The 23,255-nt window shown below is 38.3% G+C and overlaps 1 protein-coding gene across 1 annotated transcript in view; it reads right to left on the bottom strand.

The window, feature by feature from the left end:
* Positions 1-13,237, bottom strand: part of LOC112162854 (formin-binding protein 1) — a gene marked incomplete in the record, with an annotated part of 54,245 nt that extends 41,008 nt beyond the window's left edge. Inside the window, 3 exon segments of the mRNA XM_024298774.2 lie at positions 8-64; positions 6,033-6,148; positions 12,532-13,237. Of these exon segments, the coding sequence (XP_024154542.1) occupies positions 8-64; positions 6,033-6,148; positions 12,532-12,681 (323 nt within the window).
* Positions 13,238-23,255: the final 10,018 nt, after the last annotated feature.

The raw sequence follows: 23,255 nt of genomic DNA, 5'->3' as shown, positions 1-23,255 counted from the left end.
GACTTACTTGCTCTCCTCCTCTTCTTTTGAGTTCTTCTTGGGCTGATATTTCTTTGATAGATTCCTGTAAGGACAAAGAGTTCAGGCTTGTCAGACATTTGTCCCTGTATTCTCACAAAGAATCTCGTCTGCAGTACAATCCCAATACATTTCCCTGACTCTGCTGCTATGGACCAGCCAAAGGATCCAGTACACCGTGCAATCCTGCAGATTGCTTTCAGCTCCTGCAACTGCATCCCCGTCCCTCTCTTTGTCTCACTGATCATCGCCTCAGGAGGGTGAAGGCCGAGCAAGCAGCAGAAACGAGAGCGTTTTCTCAGAGCAGCCTTTGTCCTTGTCTTGACCGTTTTTGTATGTTGGTGGACGGTGAGGCAGAAACAAAACGAGATGTGACATAAACGTAGGTGTGTGTTCTGAAAAGGGAATTGTGTTACTGTGCCAGCTGCTATGAATGGGTAGCAGTGGATAAAAATGTCTCAACTCAACCTGCAATAAAACATGATATCATTAAAAATGGATGAGACATTCAAACCTACATTCTTATCAAGCATGGCACAGGGGGTTGACCAGTGCAGGTGCTGTAAGTTTTGGGGTTGTCTGGGCCCGTGGAGGGTCGTAAATAGGAACGGCCCCACCTTTCAGGTGCGTCTTGCAGTTCCCCTGACACTTGGCCTTAGCGATCTTATGAGAAATTCAGTTATAAGTTAGTATTAAGCTAGCTGACTTTAGCATTATGCGTTACATCGATTTGTACTTTTGTGGATCAATTATTGATCTATCAAGCTTTGATCGATTTAGATGGATTAATTGATTTTATCTACCCAGCCCTAACGCTTACACCGCCTCTTTCGTGTTTGCATCTGAACTCTATCCCTCCGAAACGCCACACAAGGAGTTTTACTTTCAGTATGTTACGGTAAATAGCCAAAGAAACTAGTCCAGGTTTCGAAATAAAAACTTCTGTTGTACCTTCAAAATAACATTTTTTTTAAATATTATTATGAATTTAAGGTGATGTTCCCGCATGATTAGACACATTAACACTGTTGAAAACTAACATGATACATTTTCACCTTGGAAGATGAGCATTTAATTTTGGAAAAACAAAAACATAATGTCATTTGTGGCAGAAAACATGCATTGTACAAGGACATGGGGCCTGATTGCCAAAGCTGTGGGTGTTGATGACACGGGAGTGGCAGGACAAACCACTCCTTCAGGAGCCCGGGTGGAGGACCGGACCGGAGACACAACAGAGACTAAACTAACTGTTGTGAGAAGGAGTCTTCAGACGAACGCAACCGAGACGCATCACAGATGGACCAGTGTAAATCCGAGGTTACACCACATTCTATTCTATTCTCATTCGTAAGATGCAAGTACTGGTCCTTTACTGACCGCATAGGAAGGCAGCATGCACGGTGGGCACATATTATTTTAGTCCTTGTAGGATGCTCACACAAACTACATTCTGATTCTAATTTCTTAGAGTCGAGCTGCACACAAGGAACAGGCACTTATCACGTGAAGAGCAATGGGCTCTTTGCACAGTCTGCAGGATCTACAAGAGGTTGAAACAATAAAAAAATTGTATTGCACACCTGGTCACACCTACTTCACCCTTACTTACCCTGGTGTGTTGTAGAAGTGTCATCTGCAAAAAGTGCGTAAACATTTTCGCTTTACGGACTCACAGAGCGGTCTACGACCTTAATATTTCGTGCAAGTCTTCTGTATACCAGTACAAGTTTTCCCATTTTTTTTGCCTGCAGATAACCCCTATCTAGTTGTAACGGTTGTTGTGGCTAAGCCTTAAAGTAAACATGAGCAGTGTGATTAACAGGACTGCATGAAAAAACACAGAGAAGTGTCACAAAGAATCTAAATAAAGCAAATCAAATACTACAGCTATACAAAACATGTTTTACCTAAACTTATTGTTCCACATCAATTCAGTCAACTACAAGCATCTGGAATGTGATACATTATATTTCAGGATCATAGCTATGCGTTTAAGAAACACAAATGCATATTTTTCATCCAAAAACATGGTTCATTCCTTCATAAATAACCTATGCACGTTAGAAAAAAATGGTAGAAAAGTAAATCTAGGAGATTATCTGGGTCTTTGTGTGAACAACCCCCACTCTTTAACTCCTCTGCACTGTTTAGACTGTTGCCAGGCAGATCTGTCTCTGTATCTCGTCCTTCACACACTATCTCTAATTATAGCAGGACTCCCATTCACATTTTTATTCCCTCGCAGCCACATGACATCTACCAGATTGTGCTTTTGCTGCTGCGATTCATAACACATTGAACACGCTAGGCCTGATTAAGGTTAATTGCTTCTTTTGACTGGATATGTGTGGCTGTGTTCATGGATATAATTTATTGTCAAGCTGATTAAATGTTCCTAAGAATGTTTGCACATAAAAAATGTAAAAACGTGCACCACTTTGTCTACTGTACCTTGCGTCTTTTGTTAGCAGGATTTTATTCCCGTTTTATTGTGGATTATGGCAAACTGGGGGAGGAGGCGGCAGTAATGCCCCGCATAGACTAGACTGAAGCATTGTGCTTGTTTACACCGATGCAGGGGAAGAGGATTATTCATGGATTAAATCCAGAGTGTAGATGGCATAGGGACAGGGAAGATGCAAACAGTTAAAACCTCAGATATTGGTAAGTTTTATTGGTTTCTGCAGCTAAAAGCTCAACAAACTCATTCGGCTAATGATCCATGTTAGCTCTGAATGATCCAACTGATTAGATTTGTATTATTTTTTTGCATATCCTTTCATAAATAGTTGGCATACAAAGAAATACTTACTTGTTTTCCCAAAAAAATCTATACATTTTAATGATTCAGTCAGTAATTGGGTTCAAATTGAAAGTTTTCTAATTGAGAAATAACTTTCAAAACGTATTGTGAAGATTTATTTATTTTAAGAATAGCATTTCTTCCTATAGGATATATTCCAAGCGAAATCTGCCTGACAACAGACCAATCATGGACAATTCCATTAGTCTTAGCTCTAAGAGCTTTGTGTATTTTTGGCGTGAGGGTGGCCATTAGATTTACCTTAAACTAATGAGCTAAATTGATTAAAAAGGATGATTAGTCTTGAGGTTTTGCTAAGTAGAACCCAAAGGCTTGACTTCTTATTTGTTTTGTTGTTTAAATGATGGGGTTAAAGTCTGCTTAAATATTTAATATTAATAAAAATTGGGTGTAAACCTCTTTTTCTAGAATCCAGCTGTATGACAGGTTGAAAGTTTTTGTGATTAGAGCTGGCATGTAGACACCGCACAGTCCTATTATGTCAAGCTGACCCACTTTTCAAACAGAGGGGAGATTTGGTCCTCAGAAGACCTGTTAGGGGATTTTTTTTATGAATTCTGGGATGGTTTTTGGCTGCTCACTTTGAAATATGGGGCAGGAGGTTAATGCTTCTGAAATTAGCCATATTGGGCATCTTCTTTAGACATGAAGATTGCAGATTTAGAGTAGTATTTCTCCTGCTGTGCGGGCTGAGCTTACAGACTGCCAGTGTTCCCATCGCAGCTTTTAATAAATCAGCATCTGTATCACAACAGTCAGTGTGGAGGTCGGGGAAGGAGGCGGAGCTAACACTTGCAGTCAGAGGACTATAGAAAAAAAAAATCTGGGTCAGATCTTGGGTTGATTCAGCTGATACCTTGTTGTCTCTATGGAAACACATGCTCCACCCCCCTACCACCACCACAAACCTGACTTCCTTTGCCTAAAGCTGAAGCCAGCAGCAAACAGGCTGAAGAGTTAAAGAAGGAAATCAAAAGGTAGAAGAGCATGCATCCTCATGCAGCTAGTCTCTACACCTACATCATGGTGTCTGTGTAAAAAAATGGCATCAATCCAATATAAAGGAAGAATTTGTACCATTTAGCAACTGATTTTAGATTTAAAAAGTCTAACCGCTACTATTAACCACGTCAAGGTGAAAAAAGCTGATTGCGTGGAAGAAATGACCACTCAGTCACTTCACATCAATCACCTCAAAGGAACATGTGACTATCATGATAAAGCCACAGATAAGAGTAGAGGAGATCGCTTTAAAAATGTCTTGTACGTTTTCAAGCAAATGGTCAATAACATGAGCATAATAGGAGTAAAAATGTATGTTTGCTTCCTCTCACTAATTTTCAAGCAATTAATTGAACTGTTCTGTATGTATAAGCACAGTTATGTCCATTTATGATTAAGAGTAATTATAATGGCATCATTTACATGTGTATAATGATGTATTTATATGGATATGTATCTCTTTTACATTTATTAATTTATTTTCAAACAATTAATGACTAATCATCCTAAATTTGATATATTTATGTATTTTTCTTTGTCTTCGTTAGTCCTTTTTCGTTTTGGTTTCTTGAAATGAACCAATTCCAATTAGGATTGCCAATTGATATGCTATTTTTCAAAATAAAACTTTTATAAATAAAAATAAGTGCAAAGTTCAAAGTTAAATTCATTCAAATTCAGTAAAAACTGGAGAACAGAGGAAATGCTATTACAGACGAGAATTAAAAGAAGCTTTGAGAGCATATACCATGCAAAATAAACTTTTTGAGCTTTTAAGTGTATTCTAATGTTCATTCCTCACTTTAAACAACCCCAAAGTGGTATTTTGATCCATTCACACATTTCTGAGCATTCCTCTAAAAACCTGCACTCTGAGCACCAGCCCCTTCCAAAAAACGAAAACAAGCTGATGTCACTAAGTGGGAACAACCCCTTTCAGGAAGTGTCTGCGCTGCCAGAAATGCACCCCAGGCTAACACAAATACCCAGTTCCGCCGCTCAGCTAGCTGAGCTCAGTCGCTAACCTCGCCTCTCAGCTAGCTCAGCCGCTAGCCCCAGCCATCACTACAACCACTGCAGCGATGGCCAGGCCTACTAAAAGCACATGTACGGTATGCACATCCTTCTTTGCAAAAGTTCGCATGTTTGTTCTCGAAACGCAGCCCGGCTCTAGGGTGACGAGCAGCGAAAGGCGGAGCCTCAGAGGCATTTTACTTCTGGATGGGAAAAAAACTCAACAAAATAACATATTTCATTAATAGTGTGTTTTTTAGTGTGCCATGGTAATTTATGATCACATATGTGGATATTGTTTACTCTGAAAGATGTAAATAATAAATAATACCCTTTAAGGAGTATTTAAAAACACGTGGTATATATTTTTTCTAAATAAATTCTTAAGGTTTTCTCTCCTTGAATTGAATTAGTTTATTTCAAGCAATCAAGCAAGAATACATGTGAAATACAATCAAGTTAAGTTTTCTATTTGATTGCTTAAAACCTGGTAGATGCCATTGTTTATTTGATGATTTTTCATTTGTTGTGTTTGGATTTTCTCATGGTTGTACTTTCAATAAAACTTGATTTACTATCTAGTTTGTTACCAACCCCACAGCCATCACAGAAACCTCAAACCCTAATGAATAACATCAAAGAGCAGAAAGTTTTTAACACGTTTATACACTAACAGGAAACAAGGAGTTTGTGAGAAACAAAAAGCACAAAGAAAATTAAACATTAGTTCCACTTACATTGTGAAGCTTTTACATACTAATCTTTATAAAGAAACTGAAAAAAATTGAATATTTGTGTATTGATTATTTTTTATAGCCAATAATGTTAATAACAGGTTTGCAGCACTAGAGATTAAATCATTTAAAGCTTCCTTGTTCTATTTGTTGACCTTAGTTCACTGATTAGATGTCACATTTATTGTGTGAGTAGAATAAACTATCGCCGATCCAGTTCTAGAAGAATTGCAAACCGTCTGATGCAAAATGAAGCTCAATGGAAACATGGCCATAAATGTGTGTCTTCAATAATTATGTGTTGCCTCTCATCTCAAGTTTCTATTTAGAGGTTCCTCGTCCTCAGAGAGGTCAGGGATCAGGGTGAGCCGCATAATGATCTGGTTAACATGGAAGGAAAATCTTTCAGAGGCGGATCACATGTCGGAGGAACTCACCTAATTTGTTTTGCATAGCTGATTTCAATATCTGATCGCTCCTTGACGAATTTGGTGTACTTCTCCACATATTCGATTCCCCACTGCGTATGCTTCTCCAAGTTGTCAAATTGATCCTGCAGAGAAGAGGAGGAGACGGTCGTTACATCATTCAGCGATCTTTCATTGTTTCCAAAGAAGAAAACGTAGAAGACATGATAAAATATTGCATTTTTATTTGGATTACAAGTTGTTGGGCATTTATCCTTCTTTTAAGCTTGCTTTTTTTTTTTTTTTTTTTTTGTATTCGCACAACCAAAATCATAAAATATACCAGATGATCAGTTGGCTAATCTAATCACCTGAAGTAAAACTTATTCAAACCTGTGAATATAAACTCCTTCAGGCTTTACCTTCTAGTTATAATTTTCCAGAGCGGTGTGTTACGCAGAGAAATTGTAAGCTCACAGCAAAGCAGGCATTAGCCTTCTGCACGGATAACCAAATGCAGCTGTTCAGGCTGAACTCATTATTCATAATTCACTCATGAATGTGGGGAAGTAGTGAGCCTTGACTCTACTGAGGTCACGCCATGAATTTGTCGCTTCAAAAAAGAAGAGAAGTTCATCTACTCCATCATTTAGCTAAATACTTCAGATTGCTTTGGAAGAGCAGCCGCGTGGCATCACAACAGACTTAACCTTCGAAAGATTTTTTTTTTTTTTAAAAAAGGATTAAAAAGACAACCTTAGTGTAGCTCCAACACAGGCCCATCCTCTCCTCTACCATGTCTGGCTTCTGATGCAGTCCAAATAGACACAACAAGAAGCTGTCAGCAGAAAAAGGTTTGACTAAAGCAGGCTGTGAGACGCAGGTCCTATATCAAGCATCCTGCTCTAAAAGTACAGTGATGCGAGACACAGGAAGCGGTTGTGGCTGCTCTGAGTAGGCTAAAAGCCAACTAAAGTCTGCAGAAACTCAAGCTAATTCCTTTTGGGTGATTTTTACTTTATTGCTTGAAAAACAAAGTATTTTTAATTCTCTCTAAAACGACATGACAAACAACATGATCGGGGACTTTCCAGTCCCCATTGTAAGTCAATCAGAAACTCCACATCAACAAGCCAATCAACAGGAGAATGACGAGATTAAAGGCAAACAATTAGACGTTTCACTGAAATAATGAGGCTTCATCACTCATTACTGCCCCCTCATCGCTTCTCTTTCACACAAATCTACTGTTGTCCTTCCTCCCACCTCGATTAAGTGACACATTTCCAGTCCAGACATTTCTCACTTTGTTGCAACTGCACATCAAGCAGCACACGTCACCACAGCTACAGCTACATCAAGAACGTTAAGCTTTCCTCTCCTCCTCTGCACACATTTCTCAGATTACCCTTTTGTGCAGGGGCACCATCGTTATCCACCGTTCCTCAGTAAAGAATGAGACATCCAAATCTGGAAAAGGTCCACTCAACTTCCAAATGATCGCGGAGAGGAAAAGCGTGGCTTAGATCGGAGCGTTCATCCACCAGACCTTGAAGTATCCAAAGTGAACCCAAAAGGGTAGCAAGTGAGGATCAGCATGAGCTTGGTGTGGAAACAATGTCAGCTGACCTCACTCCCACTCCAAAACAAAAGAAGAAAAAAATGGCCCAGCCGGAGTGAGTAATTCCCGAATTTCTGGAAAAAGCAAGATCCAAAAAGGAAAGGGGGAGGAAGAGATGCTGCTCGCTGAACGGCGTCCTCTAAATATGAGGCCACGCTTGCCCACAGCAGTCAGGCTTAATGCTCTATCAGGCGTAAGGTGGAATAAAGTGGGATGGGAGAGGGAGAGCAGACAAACAAAGGGAGGGGGTTTGAAAGGAATAGAAATGACTAAAGAGGCGGGATTATTTGGGATGGGATTATAAAAGAAGGGGGTGCTACTGCATTAACCTACTGGGGTCCCATTGGTATAAAAAAGCAATAAATTGAAAAGAAAATGCTAAACAATGGTTTTGTGATGAGTCACGATGATGTGTTTACGGGAAAATGGAAAAGCCATTATTAAAGCAACTTCCAAACACTAACAACAGCTTAATAAATGATGAGCTCCAGGGAGAAAGCAACCATGAATCAGAGCTCGACGAGGGGAGTGTGACCTCTCCTCTCCTATCATATCAGCCTAATGCTATTCCAGAAGGTAAAGAGTTTAACACCACAGCAAAAGCAATCTTTTATGACCACAAAAGGCAGATCCTATGACTAAAATCTATGAGCGAAACAAAAGAAAGAAGACTGGCTCAGCTAAATTTAATTACAACCGAATTTCCTTGTATTTGATGTGGTTAATGTGATCTTTCTGTTCCAAGTGAGTCAGACGGTGATGACATGTTTGCCCCACATTTTGTCTTTTTCTAAATTTTATTCATATAGAATAAACTCCAATGAAAGTTGTTTTTGGTGTTCTTGTGGCATTAATCTGATGATGGGGGACATAAGGAAATTAGGCCTAAAACTGCATTTCTCAGTATTTAATTCAAATTGTGGTGAACCAAAACTGCCATTGGAAAAAGTATAACGGCTTGCCTCAATCTCCCTGCTCTGCTTCATTCTGATGCATCCACTTATAGAAAAATGCAGAATCCAAATTCTTCCCCTACCCCTACGACTTCTCCCTACCCCTCCAATTGTAGAGGAATTTTAGGGGTAGGGTTTCCCGAAATAGTTTTTTAAGGGCTAACCCTCGCAGTGAAAAGAAGCAGAGCCCTTAGAATGTGTTCTGCGTCACACTGTGTTGCGGAGAAGAAATTTTCTTCACATGGGTGTGCTCTGATGCCCATAAGTTTACCTTTAAATGTAAATAATGACTTTTTATTTTGGCATGACCTTTTTGAAGTTATAAAAACAAATGTTGTCAGGTATTTTCTTCTATCAACTCCACCCTAACGTAGCTGACCGGCAACTATTGATGACGTCATCGAGTGGGAGCGTCGTCAAAATTTGGGGACACTATTTTTCCATAACTCTTCATTTGGAAGGCTAAATGTGGGGGTAGGGAAAAGCCGTGGGGGAAGAATTCAGATTCAGCCAAATAAATTAATGTCTTTGTTTTTTGGGGCCTAAACTGGCCTCTGGCTCCAAACTGTATGGCTGGATAGCTCCAATATTGCTTGCTATTTATTGTTGCACTGTTAATGTTAGGCTGGAGGTGTGAGAAGCTGTAAGCTAGCAAGAGTGTGTAAACAAATGGATGATGGGAAGTAGGGGCATGCTTAATCCACACCAATGATTCCACCCACAACTCAAACTCTGGAGAAACTATCTTCAAGAAAAGAACAGTTTTGTTTTAGTTTAGTTTTTTTGGCTAAAAACGACTTAAAAGACCACTGGGAATGATTTTACGATACATTAAAATATAGAAATTAGAGGTTTTGTTCTTTGTGATAGCTGAAAGGTTTTTATGTTATACTACAAAAGGAAAAAAAAAACCTTTGGTGCCCAATACCAACTATCACTATTTAGACCTGTTTGTTCATTTATCTACAATTAATCCAAAATATTACCCAGCCATTAGAAGGAATACCTATAAAAATGATGAATATATAGCCTTATGCCTGTCTAAAAACCAAATTATTTTCTTTTGCTTGAGCATAATTATTACAAAAATCATAATATTTAACCAGCTTTGTTCAGCTGGCTAAAACGTTACCACTCATGTGCTCAAACTAGCATACATTTTCCTCCAAAATCCTCCTCTCAAAGGCTCCTTGTAATGTCCTTGACTCCCTCCCAGTCTTTGATCTGGAACCCTTTGACACCTGACCTTGTTCCAGGGATCCCTTCAGGATATGAACCAGGCCCACTGTAGATGTTATTTCAGACAGCACTCCCACTCATAGCAGTGCTTGTAAAAGAAAAATAAATACAGCACTGCAGCCGCCCATTTCATATTATTTAGGAAACTGGTTCAAAGCAGAGAACAAAGGAGACACTCAAATGTTGCTAAATATGTCTTTGCCTTTTAACCGGCATGAAAACAAACACATTTTTGTGTGACGAGGAACCTTCTGGTCTGTAACAACCCCTCTTAAGTAAGGCTGAGGATTACGGAACAGGTTTATGCTTGAGACTAGCAGTTAATCTGAACTAATGCACATTATTTAGCAACCACTTCAGACCAAATCCCTCAATTGCATCCAGTACCCAGAGACCAATGACACACATTCTGGTTTGTTTTGTCGCAATTCCACAGACAGCTAAAAGAAAGACTGGAGGTGCGACTGTACTAGTGTTGGGCAATATGACAATACATATCGTGTGGGTGATAGAAGAGAAATGGCAAGATTGACACTTTTCTATCGTTTGCTATCATTGTTTATTTTTTATTGCTGAACTTTTGTGCAAAAATGTGTTTATCTACTAGGAAACTTGAAACTGTAGTGCACTTTAAAAAAATGTTCTCATATGTGACTGTTCAGTTATTTGAAAAAATAAAGTCAGAGGAAACTAAATAATTACATTTTTGAAGAAAAAAAAATTTCAGGGAATAACTGAAAAGACAATCCTGTAAGCAAACAGACAATATTTCTAATTTTTTTCTTCTTTTTATTTTTTCAAATGATTTAAATGAATGTTTGAACCTAATAAACAAATAAATCCTCCTTACAAAAATATGAATACAACTAGTAAAATTTTAAATGTTTTTTTAATATTTTGAATTTTAAAACTAATGTACCAACATCATGCAAATTTTAAGAGGATACCAAGAATTCAACAACAGTAGAGGATCTGTTCTGCATAGTAAAATTTATTTAAAAAGGTCACCTTGTTGCTATGGTGATCACAGATCGAGATAAGCCAAGAGAGGGATCATTTTTAAAAAAATATGTCTAAAAAATCTGCAAATCCGCTGTTTCGACGAGCAAAAATACAACATAAGGAGAAATTTCACTAATTTCTAACAAATATAAATAAATAAAATTATCTTTTATAGATGATCAACTCGCAGCTCATGCTACTGTTGCTTTATTTATAACAAAAAAAAAAGATGTGCTGATGAAGAAAGTACAGGTTTCTTTGTTTCAAGCTAAAGTTGAGGGCTTTCCAAACTTAGGGTGTTGCTTTCACTTTGTCAGTGAATGGTGGTTTAGACAAAGCCTGTCAGGAAGTATGCTGTATATAGAAGAAAGAAGGGGGGGGGGGCATTACAAGAGACAGATGTTCAGCTGGTGGGAGAACAATGGAACAAGGAGCCATTGGTGATCCAAAGTGTTGACCAAAAAAGAGCAAGATTTGTGGGGTCACCTCACGCTGAATGCATCAATTTCAATGTAAAACAATGAAATTTGACCATCTGGTCAATCAAAGTAACAAACGTTACAAGTTGAATGCTTGTACAGAACCACTTGCATCTACTGTCACCCGTGACTTGATCCCTGCGGCCATGTGCTGTCCTTCAGCCCCGTGGGCGCCCAGCGGCAAGAACAAATATTTGGTGGAGATGCCAAACCCCCTCTCAAAGACACTCCACGCTTTGTCCAAGAAAGTGGGTTGGAACAATGGGTCTTTAGCCCTGTGGAACCCCGATGTCACAGGGAAAAAAATCATGTGCAACACCGCAGAACAGCTGGTGAATTCAGTTATTAAAAGCTGAGAAGTATTTCTTAGACCTCTGCACAATCAAACGATAACCTATAACAAGTTATCCCTCCATGCTTTTATTTTCTGTCCTTACTTTTTTCAAAAATTTTAATCAAATCTGGATTATTCTTGGATTACTTAAAAAGAAGGAACAGTTATTAACAAAGAAATAAGAAATGTGCACAAGGGGAGCTTCAATCAAGTGTTGTGGGTGTATGTTAAAAAATGAGAACAGCTGTTGAGAGCTGTGTGCGACCTCAAGAGTGAAAACTCCTGTTGCATGCAGTAAAGACATTTATAGAAATAACAGTGTCCATGAGCTGTAAGAGAGCAGGCGTACGTGTTGACATTTTTCTTTGGAGCTTGTATCACATTTCCTGTGTAGACTTTCCTCTTTGTTCCTGGTTGCTTTTTAGTAATGCTAAAAATGTTTACTGCATTGTAGTTAGAGAATTTCATCTTATTTATATTTCTTTATATGCATTTGAAAGCAATTTTGCTTCAAAATTCATATTTTTTTTCAATTTACTTGTCTCTTTAGCATTTTCTTTAATGTTAGAGTAACTTTTAGATTTTTTCATCTATGGTTTATTATTTTATTATTTTTTTTTTACTTTTAGCTCAAGTGAAAGAGTTTTTGATCAAACACTCCTAAAACTAAGTATTCATAAGTACTCCTTCAAAGAAATTGAAAAAAAAATTCATTTTCTAAGCTTTTAATAAAAATCAGCTCTTCAAAACTCTGTTTTTAAGGCTGTATTCTTTATTTTTGCTGCGACTTCGGCCACAAATACTGAAAAACTTCATGACCAATCATGATGATTTGGTGTATATTTTTAGCATAAAAGAACTGGACTAAATTGACGAATACCTTCCGACTCTGTTCACTTACAGCGCTGGTCGTCTTAATCTGCAGCAGTCCATACACATACTCTTCAAACGGGCTTGGCGCCGGTTCCTCTTCTTTATGCTCTTCCTTATCAGTTTTCACAGAAAGAGAAGTGTCCCGGAAAACAAAAAAATCACTTTTTCTTCGCAGCATGACTGCAGATTTTTTAAGAAACAAAAAGACTGAAAACGAACCAAAAAAGTAGCCTCGTGAACAAACTTAATCCATGTCACCAACGGAGGACAACTGCTGATCGAACAAACTGATTTAAGTACTAAAATAAAGTAAGTAGAGTGAAAAGACAAGAATCAATCAGAAAAGGTGCACATCTAGTGAGGAGCTTCAAGAGCTTCGACAGAAAGAACTGAAATGCCGTAACTAGTACAGAACATGATTAAATGAGGCTGTTATTAATCTGATTACCGAAGCTCCCCTGTGTGCACCTTTAACACCCATTAGGCTGCTCTGAGCACTAATCCCACCTAGCTAGCAAACACACAACAACCATTGTTCCCACTGAGCTGTTTTTGTTCTTTTTGAAATAACAACCCATTTAATTCTTATATAATGCATTATCTGGAACAAAAGAAACTTTAAACTCAAGGAAAAGGACTAAAATAAAGAAAAATATCCCTTTAAAAAAATAAGGAAACTCTGAGTATTTATAGATTTGGTTGGAATCAATACGAGGTCTCTTCAGCCCAAAAACTTCAAATGGATAAAGAAGTAGGGTATTGATTGTGTAACGTCTTAGTCTAGTGCCCTAACGGGTGGATATGGGCTGTTTGTGGGTAAAAAATGGGCAAACTTTTTTGACCCAAACAAATCCTGCAGGCTATGCAAGGAGCCAATGAGTGGCGTTCACGTGATAAGTGCAATTCCTTGCATGCCCCCTGACAGAATTTTCCAATTTTTGCTAGCAGACACCCCGTTTCTAGCAGTAAAGGTGAGTACACACTGACTGTGTCAACTCGCATTTAAGCGAACACTTTCAATGAAAAGTCTTTGCAAACGCAAGTAGACCAGAATGTTGGGCTTCTGTGACTAGAACACACGTGATTGGTTATTTTTCAGTCCGGTCTACGTACAAATCGGTTGAACTTTCAGTGTACGATCAATTGAACATTTTCACGCTAAATCTCGACATGTGGTACTGTGACCAATCAAGAACTTGGATTTTATAGTGACATGATGCCAGCATCTTCTTCAAACTACGCAAGTATAGGAGAAATTAATAATTGTACCTGACCAGATTAACATAACTCCAAGACGGACATTTATAGCAACAGAGATATGAAAACAAAAAGCCTGGAGAAAGATTTGCAGGATTTTGGACCGTTTTGACTTTGCGCACCAAGGTTCTACCCATTATTAGAGGTAGACAAGCGCCATTAACCCTAAAGCACTATCGCAATGTGATTTTCACCTGAGCAAAAGTATTTACATCATTTTCAATATGTTGCATTTTTCTGAGTGTCATGGGTCGCTGGGTAATATCTCAGGAATGGGTGGACGAAAGGCCAAGTCTCCAGAATTATTCTTTTTTTAATGAAATTTTTCTTCTCAAATTCTTACATTTTTCAGTAATTTCTGAGCATGTTTTCAGGTCCTTCCTATTTTTTTTATTTTCCATTTTGTTACATAAACACAGTTGAAAATAAAAGAAAACTGGTCTAATTTATCATGCGTTTTCAAATTTTGATCTAATTTTATGAGAAATACTTTTCATTGGGGAATATATTACACCAGGTAGAAATTACCTGGCAAAAGTGATTGTGTAACATTTTATAGAAAAACTGTTCAAGGGTTAAACAGTAAAAATACGAAAGAAGAAGAATCTTCCTCCCTACTGCTAGCAGCACGTGTCAAGCAGCACTGGCTGGATGCGCTTTCATAAAACTGCGTAGAGCGCGTTCTTGAACGTACCACACGCTGCCGGTTTGAATGCAGCAAAAGGGCTAGTTGTGAGGAATGGTTTACTAACGACTAAAGTGCGATGCATGGACACTGTAAGACAGCAACACCTGTATTTCATAAGTGCGTGCCACTTCGTTGGACTTACAAATACTTCACGATATGTCTACCACCTGTAAAACAATTGAATGTCCATTTTGCAACAAGCTTCAAGGGAACTGCAAGACACACCTGTGCTCCCCTTAAGATGCGCCTTGAACCGCTGCTCCTCTATGACCCTCCATGGACCAAGATAACCCAAAAACCTTGTTTGGGTCAACACCCGTACAGTTGCATATGAATATAGCGTTAGCTGACTATATGCATAACTGACATTTATAAATGGCAGTAAGGAGTTTTAAATAATCTTTTAAACCAACATATTTTGTAATAGTATTTTTTTCCCCACAGCTAAAACAAGATTATTCAATAAAAATTGCCTGTAGAATACATATCCTGTTTTTTTCTGTTTGTTGGTTTCTTTTCAGAGTATTAAGAGAACAATTGGTGACATAGCTGCAGAGTTTGGGGTCTAGATGGCTGATGTACATACAGGTACAAGCTTTTATTTCATCTGAAGAAGAAGATATGATGTTCATACTCCCTTTTTAACAAGAAACAAAATAGCAACACCCCCATAAATTCCCTGTAGTTTTGACACTGCAGTTTACGTAGCATTACCTTAGCACTAAAGCAAACATGAAACAGTGCAACAAAAACTAGCGTTTGAAGTTGATCAAAAAGGATGAGGGTGGAAGTAGACATCCGCCAGATTTCTTCCTACTAGTGTTCAGCACAAATCAGCCTTCAGCATTGACCCCACCCACTTTAAACATTTAACCAATCGCATAAAAGCTCTTGCACGATGGCTGACACAAATATCGAACAGGATGCCGGTGGTGTCAAAACTCTAATTGTCTGTAGCTTCAAATCCCCCGTCAGAAAACCCTACAAATATTTTTTAGGAAGTGTGATGAAGAGAACAGTCAGTAAATTCCTCTCATCAGCCTGCATCATGTTCTAACAGATACCTGCTGATGCACAGCAGGGGACATAAAAGCGGTTCAAATGTGGAGTTAATGCTGTCTACAGTGAGCAAATCACACCCCTGCTGAGCTTCAAACGTACTAATTCTAACTACAGTGTTTTAGGTGATTTTCTTGTTGAGGCAGATTCTGCCATGAAAACGTTTCCTCAAAACCTGTTCCTCTACAGAACATACAAACATCATGTTCCTCTCCAAATATAGATTTCACATGCTTCTAGCCAGTAGGTGTCAGCGTTTAGTGAATGCATAGGAGGTTATGCAATTCAGTAAAAAATAACACACAAACAAGTTGCACTAGTTTATAATTACGTGTTTTGTGGAGATAAATGAGAGGGTGGATGATGGTTTTTTTTTTCTTCTTCTGTGCCTCATTTACAGTTTTTGCTCACAAATAGATCAAGGAAAGGGCTTTTTCCGTCCGTGTCATGTAAGGCGTCTCAGTGCAGCAGCTCGCTTCAAATAACAGCAGTCAAATGAGCTCAAAGTGAAACTTCAACTCCATCCAAATCAGAAGCTCCGGCTTTTCCCTTTCAGCACACATCTTCTTTTATTACTGTGAGATAACTGTTTAATTTATCGACAGAAAGGCTAAAATCTTTGACACACAAAGAACCAGATAATGTGAATAACTTAGAGAAACATAATCATGGTCAGATTTAGGATTTATTCTATTTTCCATAGTGTTTTATCTCTTCTTACCAGGAAATGTATACTTGTAAATTCACAGATTTTATCCTTTTATTTTGCTGAATAAACTATTACTGTATTCATCCTGTACAAGAAGGGTGGCTTCAGGGATGTGCTGTATTTAGATATTCTCTTAGGTCTGTGTTGTATAACATAAAGACAAAAATCATTTCTTTTAAACAATGCCAATTGCTCTTTCGCTTCATCCAAGAGCCAAGAAAATGTTTTTTAACATGAGTTTCTTAGTTTTCCTGTTTATCTAAACAGAAAATAAATACATATTTAAAAGTAAAAAGGGACATTTTACTTTAAAAGACAAGTACTTTACTTACTTTGGCTAAAATTTCCGAAGCCTTTTTCACTTTTGTGGAAAATTCCAGAACTTTTTGTCCCTTTGACATTCAAGCTTAAATGAAAAAGAGGAATTCCTGACAACTAATCAGCCAAATATTGATAGAGACTTTCTAATAGCATGTTCATTGTATTTAGATTTTCTCTTATGATGATTTGCGGTTGTTTAATGTAACATTGGATTGTTACCTTGCTAGCGATCCAAAATGACGTGTGGTATAGGTATAAAAAGCAACCTTCTTTTAAAAAAATTTTTTTAAAAAGATTTAAAATGTAAGTTTGCCTTATTAAAGGTTAAACAACTCTTTTTTCTGCCGTATTTGTTCTTAATCATCCTTAAAAATAATATTTATTAATGAAACAGCTGAATTATGACACCAGAAGGAGAAACAAAACCATCAAGTTCTTGCTTTCTGCTTTAACCTTACAGCTGTTGTTTTAACCTATTTTTCTCCAAATTTAATAAACATTTTGGCAACAACATATAAAAATATAACAATAAGGATCCAAGTATCAAATATCTAAAAGTCAATACTTTGAAGATGTCTTGGTAGAGTTGCAAAGAGGACACACGTGGCCCCCACAAACATCCATACACCTCTGTTCTGTGCAAACGCCGTCATTTCCTGCAGACCTGATCGCACTGGCAGCATGCTCTGCAACAATGCAGCAATTAGAGCACAGAGGGAGACAGAGCTCAGGTAACATTATGCAAACACTCCAGAGACTTTGGGCCGATGCTTGAACAATTTCCTGAGTCAAACGGAGATTAGAGGCTGCCTTCAAAAATAACAGAGGTGGCTATGAATGATTCAAGACCTTGTCGGGAAGGACTGAGTCACGTTTCGGTTACAAGAGGATCCAACTTGCAATACTCTGACAATCCAAACAACCTCGTGTTTTACTGTGAGCTAAGAAACACTACAATAAAGGATTCATTTGCATATGGATATTCCACTGCTGCGGAGCTTTAAAGGTGGAAGAGCTGAAAAATTGGGCCTGGGGGAGTACCTCTGAGTCAGCAGGTGTGTGGTGATTCTATCATGGAAGGGTCTGTTTTCGGCTGCCAAGAGTGTTCAGTCTCTGACCCCCCACTGATTTGGGCACACAGACAGGCAGAAACAAAGTAGCTCACATTTCAGTCGTGCAAGTGTCCTGAATGTCAAGTGAACGGCCGTGGGGGATGAGGCTGAACCCCTTGGGGGGGACAGACTGGCTCATAGTGATATATGGTGGGAGAAAATGAAGAGGAAATCCGAGTCTAACACCAGGCTGGTCTCAAACCCAAATAACAGCAGAAACTTTACCAACGTGAAGACAAAGTGTAAACAAAAGGAATGTCTACCATCAAACAGCTTTTGGACAAAAACATTAACTCTGAACCCGTTTGATCCCCTGATTATCGATGGAGTCAGTTCCACTCACCCTTAGCTGGTCCATGTTGCTTCATCAATAAGCCGTGTGCAACAGGGATGTGAACTTGCATCCCACAGGTTTTGTGGAAATGTGCATCTATAAGACCTTTCCTTTAGTTTCCAAATGAAACACACCAGAGAAGTGAGATTTCTGAGGTAGTTTCACCGCAGCAGAAGGTCGTATCAGCTTCTATCTACAGACCAAACACTCGAGCAAACTCCTGATAGTAGTTCTTAATGTCAACACTAATGCACACATGTAGGAATCTCTGTTAGACAGACTGACAGCTCTACGCTTGAGGTGTTGTCTGGATCTTACAGCTTATTCCTTCATTCCTTTCAGGGATTGTAGCATGAATTGATCCTGGGACATTCTGGCTTTGTAATACTACTGCATGACAGGCAAAAGTTACCCTTTAAAAAAAAAAAAAAACCAAAAGGCCATCACATGTTTCACCACAATCCACTTCCTTCTCTGCTTGTAAATTAAACTGTTTCTCATTCAGGGTCTTGCAGTTCATCCGCATCATTTAAAGCATTTCTATATTTGTATATTTTTTTAATATATTTTTGTTTGCACAAAATTATTACACTGAAATTATCAAGTGCCTAATATACTATATTTTGTAACACTTGTGTTATAATAATAATACATGGACAGAAAGGTGATAAGATCAAACTTTTTTAGACGGTCTCTGTGGTGTTGAACTAAAAACTTCTGGACTTGGATTTCTCCGTTTTGACTTGTGGGGAATCACAGGGCACAAAAACGCGTCATCTTTCATGTTTATTTATTTCCCCTGCTTGTTGTCTGGCTGTATACTCCAACCGTAACATAGCAACAGTTCTGATTATTACCCATTCAGTTAAACAATGTCAATGTGATGGAGTTTTTTTCTGTTTTACTGACAACCTGACACCAGGACCTGTTTGCACCACTGCCATGTCGTTGGTTAGATGTTGAGAAACTCTGTTCTGCTTTGACTTAACTCGCCTGATCTGTCATTTTTTTTCCTTCCTGTTTACAGCCTGGATGAGAAGAATGGTGTGCAACATGCATCCCCATGTGTTATATAGCATCTCTTCTTTTACGATGTTTTATTTCTAGAACAGAGGTAGCACTTGAGGTTTCTTTGGCCCCATTGATTGTATATGAAAACCGAACTGAGTAACTCCTCCTCCCTTCTGTTCCAAACAGGAAGTGCCTGTAGATTTCTATTGAGAAATAAACCGCCATTACTCAGAATAACCATTCTTGCTCTGCAACCTTTTTTCACATGTTCTTTAATGATATTTTTTCTGTAGTGTAAATTTTTCAAGTTATGAATTGGCTAATCGGATGACTCAAATCAAATGTTTGATTGACAGATTCCCCTGCTTTCAAGTGACAGAGTTGTGGACTTCCAACAAGCCATGTACTAAGATTTTTTTAGGCTTTTTTGGAGTTTAGCTGTTTTTTTAGATTGCTTTAGAGCTAGGCTAATATTTATACGCAGATGTTTTGGCTAATTTAGGCTTTTTTCAGGTTTTTAGGTTATTTTGAAGTTTGGCTATTTTTTCAGCTACATGCTAGCTCTTTAGGCTAACATAGGTTATTTTATTTTATTTTTTTAGGCTAATTTAGCATTTAGCTTATATTTTAGAAGTTTATCAGTTTCAGCGTTTTCAGCTATCAGCTTTAGCGTTTTTAGCTATCAATTTCAGCATCTTCAGCTATCAGCACTAGCATCTTCAGCGGCCAAATTAAACTTTCAGTATTCACACTAGCATTATCGCAGGTAATGCTATATATCTAGTTCATAATTATGTCTAAAATTATGTTTTTAAAGTTTTTAAAATTTTGTTTTAGCGTGTTCAATAAATGTTTATCCTGTTCAACCCGTGACCTAAGGTGTGTTTTGGATTTTGGCCCCTTGTGCGATTGAGTTTGACACCTCTGGTCTAAGTTTACAATCACCTTAACAACTGATAAACAGGACAAAGCAAAAGTTGTAATTTTTATTTAAATGGACACAAAAAATAAAATATTATGTAATTACTGCAAACTACAATCAAGTCGTAAGTATTTGATGTGTTTAAGTACTATCAAACAACACAATAAGCAGTGAGCATGTTCGGTAGCTAATGTCACCTGTTGATAATTGCTCATTCGGCTTCCCAACTACCCCAAAAGAGGAGTCAAAAAGTGTTCGGATTGGATTCGGAATACTAGGAGGGAAAAGCCGGAAAACGCTGAGGAATCCCTGCAAACATGTTCCAGACAGCATTTACATGACAGCACGTACAGCACCTCAGGGCTGTGTCTGCTTTGCGCGATTATCAGAGCTGTTGCAACAGACAAGCCCAAATTCTTCAGGAGATCTGGTCAGATGCTGAATGCAGGAAGATCTTAACACAGCTGAAACCCATCGTTCAGGTGCAAGAGCTCCCTCCATGTTGGCCTGACGTAGACCAGCAACAAGTCACCGCCTCGAGCAATAAAACAACAGCAGTCTGTACAACAAATCGCAGACAGAAGGAATTCCACTCACCAGAACTGCTTATTATCAGGTCGTAAAAATGTTCAATTTTTGTCAAGTTGCTGCTTACATACATGTGTGTACTGCACCAGACAGCAGGCGACTCTTGCAGAAAAGCTGTGGTCAGATTAATAAAGGCTAGGGAGATGTGTAAAGATCAAAGCTTTTCAGAAGTCAGACATGAAAAATGAAATCATAGCAAAAGAATTCTGCAGTGAGGTCACCTTTCTTTTTCTCTGCTGCTGCTCACAAAGGGCTTGATCCACTAACATCAGGGGCGGACTTATCACTAGACAAAGGTAGGCAACTGCCTGGGCCCCCAAGCTGGAGGCTTAAAATATTTCTAAAATTATTTTCATGTTCATAATTTTTTGACTCTGTCATAATAAAAGCGGAAAAAATAGATGAGATGGCATAAGACCACTCATATGAAAGTGATTCATCCTTCCCCCTAAATAAGGAGAAATGAAAAATTCCGTCAGCAAGTTATGTAACAGAAAGAGACTCTTTCAAGAGTTTGAAAAAAGCAAAAGTAAAGAGAAAGCCAAAACATTGTGTCTACCCTTCCAAAAGTACAGGAAGAAAACAGGATAAGAAGGACAGAATCAACGGACCTCAAAAAAATATTTAAAATAAAACAAGATTGAGAAGAAAAAAAAACAGAAGAAAGGCAAAAGAAGGGGTAGAAAATGGTAATTTTCAGAATGTTTTTAAATATCTTTGTATACGCCAGACAAAACTAATGTTTTGTTTGGTTTCAACAGTCAAATATTTTTCTGTATTTTGCCTTCTTTAGTAAAACTTGACAAATTTAAAAAATGTCAGTTCTCTAATTGACTAGGAAGGTCTAGCTGCTGTTCATTACTTTAGATATCGGCCCTTATAGCCTATCAGAAATCCTGAAATGTTCACCTGCTGTTGTTGTTCACAGTTTCTACACGTTTTTTAGAGTTAAATTTAAGACTTTTTAAGTCTTTTAACCATAAGTCCAATGGTCTAGTTTTAAAAAATCATACCATAAAGTTTGAAATTGCACTATTTTTAAGACCAAGAAATCAAAATTTAAGACTTTTTAATGCTTTTTAAGCAAATGTTCAAATTCAAGGCTTTTACGACTTTTTGAGACCCTGCGGGAACCCTGTTGTTGTCTGCCTTTTGTGACCAAATTTCACCACAAAATGACCCATTATGACACCATTCTATAGGGCCGGCTGCTAAATTTTGGGGGGGAGAAAATGTCAGGGCTACTATCATAAAATATGCTTAATGAAATCACTGCAGGTGGCACCATCTTATTGTTTGCCCGGGCCCCCTAAACTGCTAAATCCGCCCCTGAATAACATAGTGTATCAAACATGAATCACAGTAAAGGTTGTAAATATTTAACCACATTAACAATAGGATCAGAACAGTTGTGTGTTAACCACAAAATAGTGATTTGTTTTGTGTTTTATACTAAAGTGTATGTAATATTAACTAATGTTAAAACAATAGAGTCGGGGTGAATGAGTGCACTTCCTGTAATGATACTCCCTATAGTATTAGCGTTCCTCGAACCTGCTAATAACATGTTTAAAACATGCTAACACTAAGCTAGACCCGGTCCAACACGAACCTACACTCCAAACAAGCTGCTGGCACTGTGGTACCAAGAAGGGGTGTGTGTGTCCGAACGGTGCTGGTTAGCTGCGGGTTTTTTTATTCACGCCGCACCGCTAATGACAAAAGCGCTAAAAGCAGAAATAATCCCCGCTGGGTTTCATTACAAATTAGCTTCCCTCGTAGGGGACGTTTTACGGCCGCATTTGACCGCAAAACACAAAAAATAGGGCCGCTGCGCACTAATACAGAGGAGTCTATTTATAGGCTTAAAAATGTGGTGTTTGTTAACGGTACAAGTGCAGCGGGACTCACCCAAAGCTCCGTCCCCCAGCTCATGGTTTCAGCCTGGCGAATTAATCCACAGCTGCCTCTGTACGAGCTGCTCTGAGCACACACGCGGAGGAAGACGTGATTTTGTTCTCTTTCTGATGAGTGCTCGTCACCGGCCCTGTGTGGGAGGAAGAGGTGGGAAAACAAAACAAAACAAAATAAAAAAAAAACGTTCCTGCGCCTTTACGAGTTTCTTTATTAGATGATATTTTCAGAGCCTCATCATGTCTGATAACAAGATGGCCAAGGAGCTGCTGTGTAACCTTCAAACAGGAGAGTCTGGCTAAATGCAGCGCGCGGGCTCCCGCGTGCAGTGACAGCTGCTGGTGCGCGTGACAGTGGCGCCTCCATGGGGGGGGCGGGGACCCACAAAAATTACTGGCTACCCCCAAAGTCCTACAGTTAAAAAATACTATAGTATTTTATTTTATTTTAGAAAAACACATTTCCAAATAATGAATGAAATGTAAATAATTAAATAGTAAAATTTTCAATGGTCAACTTTAACTACTAGAGTACTTATTGACTAGATGAACAATAAAAATCGAACATTTTAAAAGTTAATCAGAACCAAAGGTACACACAGTCATCTGAAAGAGCAAATATCTACTAGTAATATTAATAATGATAATAAAAAAGAGAAACTGGATTGCATAATTTAAAAAAAGTTAAAATGTAATATTTATAGTATAGTCTTAAACTATGTACCAAAGTAAAGTCAAAGTATTTTTGTATTTTTGTTAATAACAGCCTGATGTTATCTTGCACTGGTAACGTTTTTTAACTGGTGTCAAGCCAGCACGCTCTCGCTAAACTGCTGTC

Source organism: Oryzias melastigma, linkage group LG12, assembly GCF_002922805.2.
Source record: "Oryzias melastigma strain HK-1 linkage group LG12, ASM292280v2, whole genome shotgun sequence".
Taxonomy (NCBI): domain Eukaryota; kingdom Metazoa; phylum Chordata; class Actinopteri; order Beloniformes; family Adrianichthyidae; genus Oryzias; species Oryzias melastigma.
This window is presented reverse-complemented; position numbering and strand designations above follow the sequence as displayed.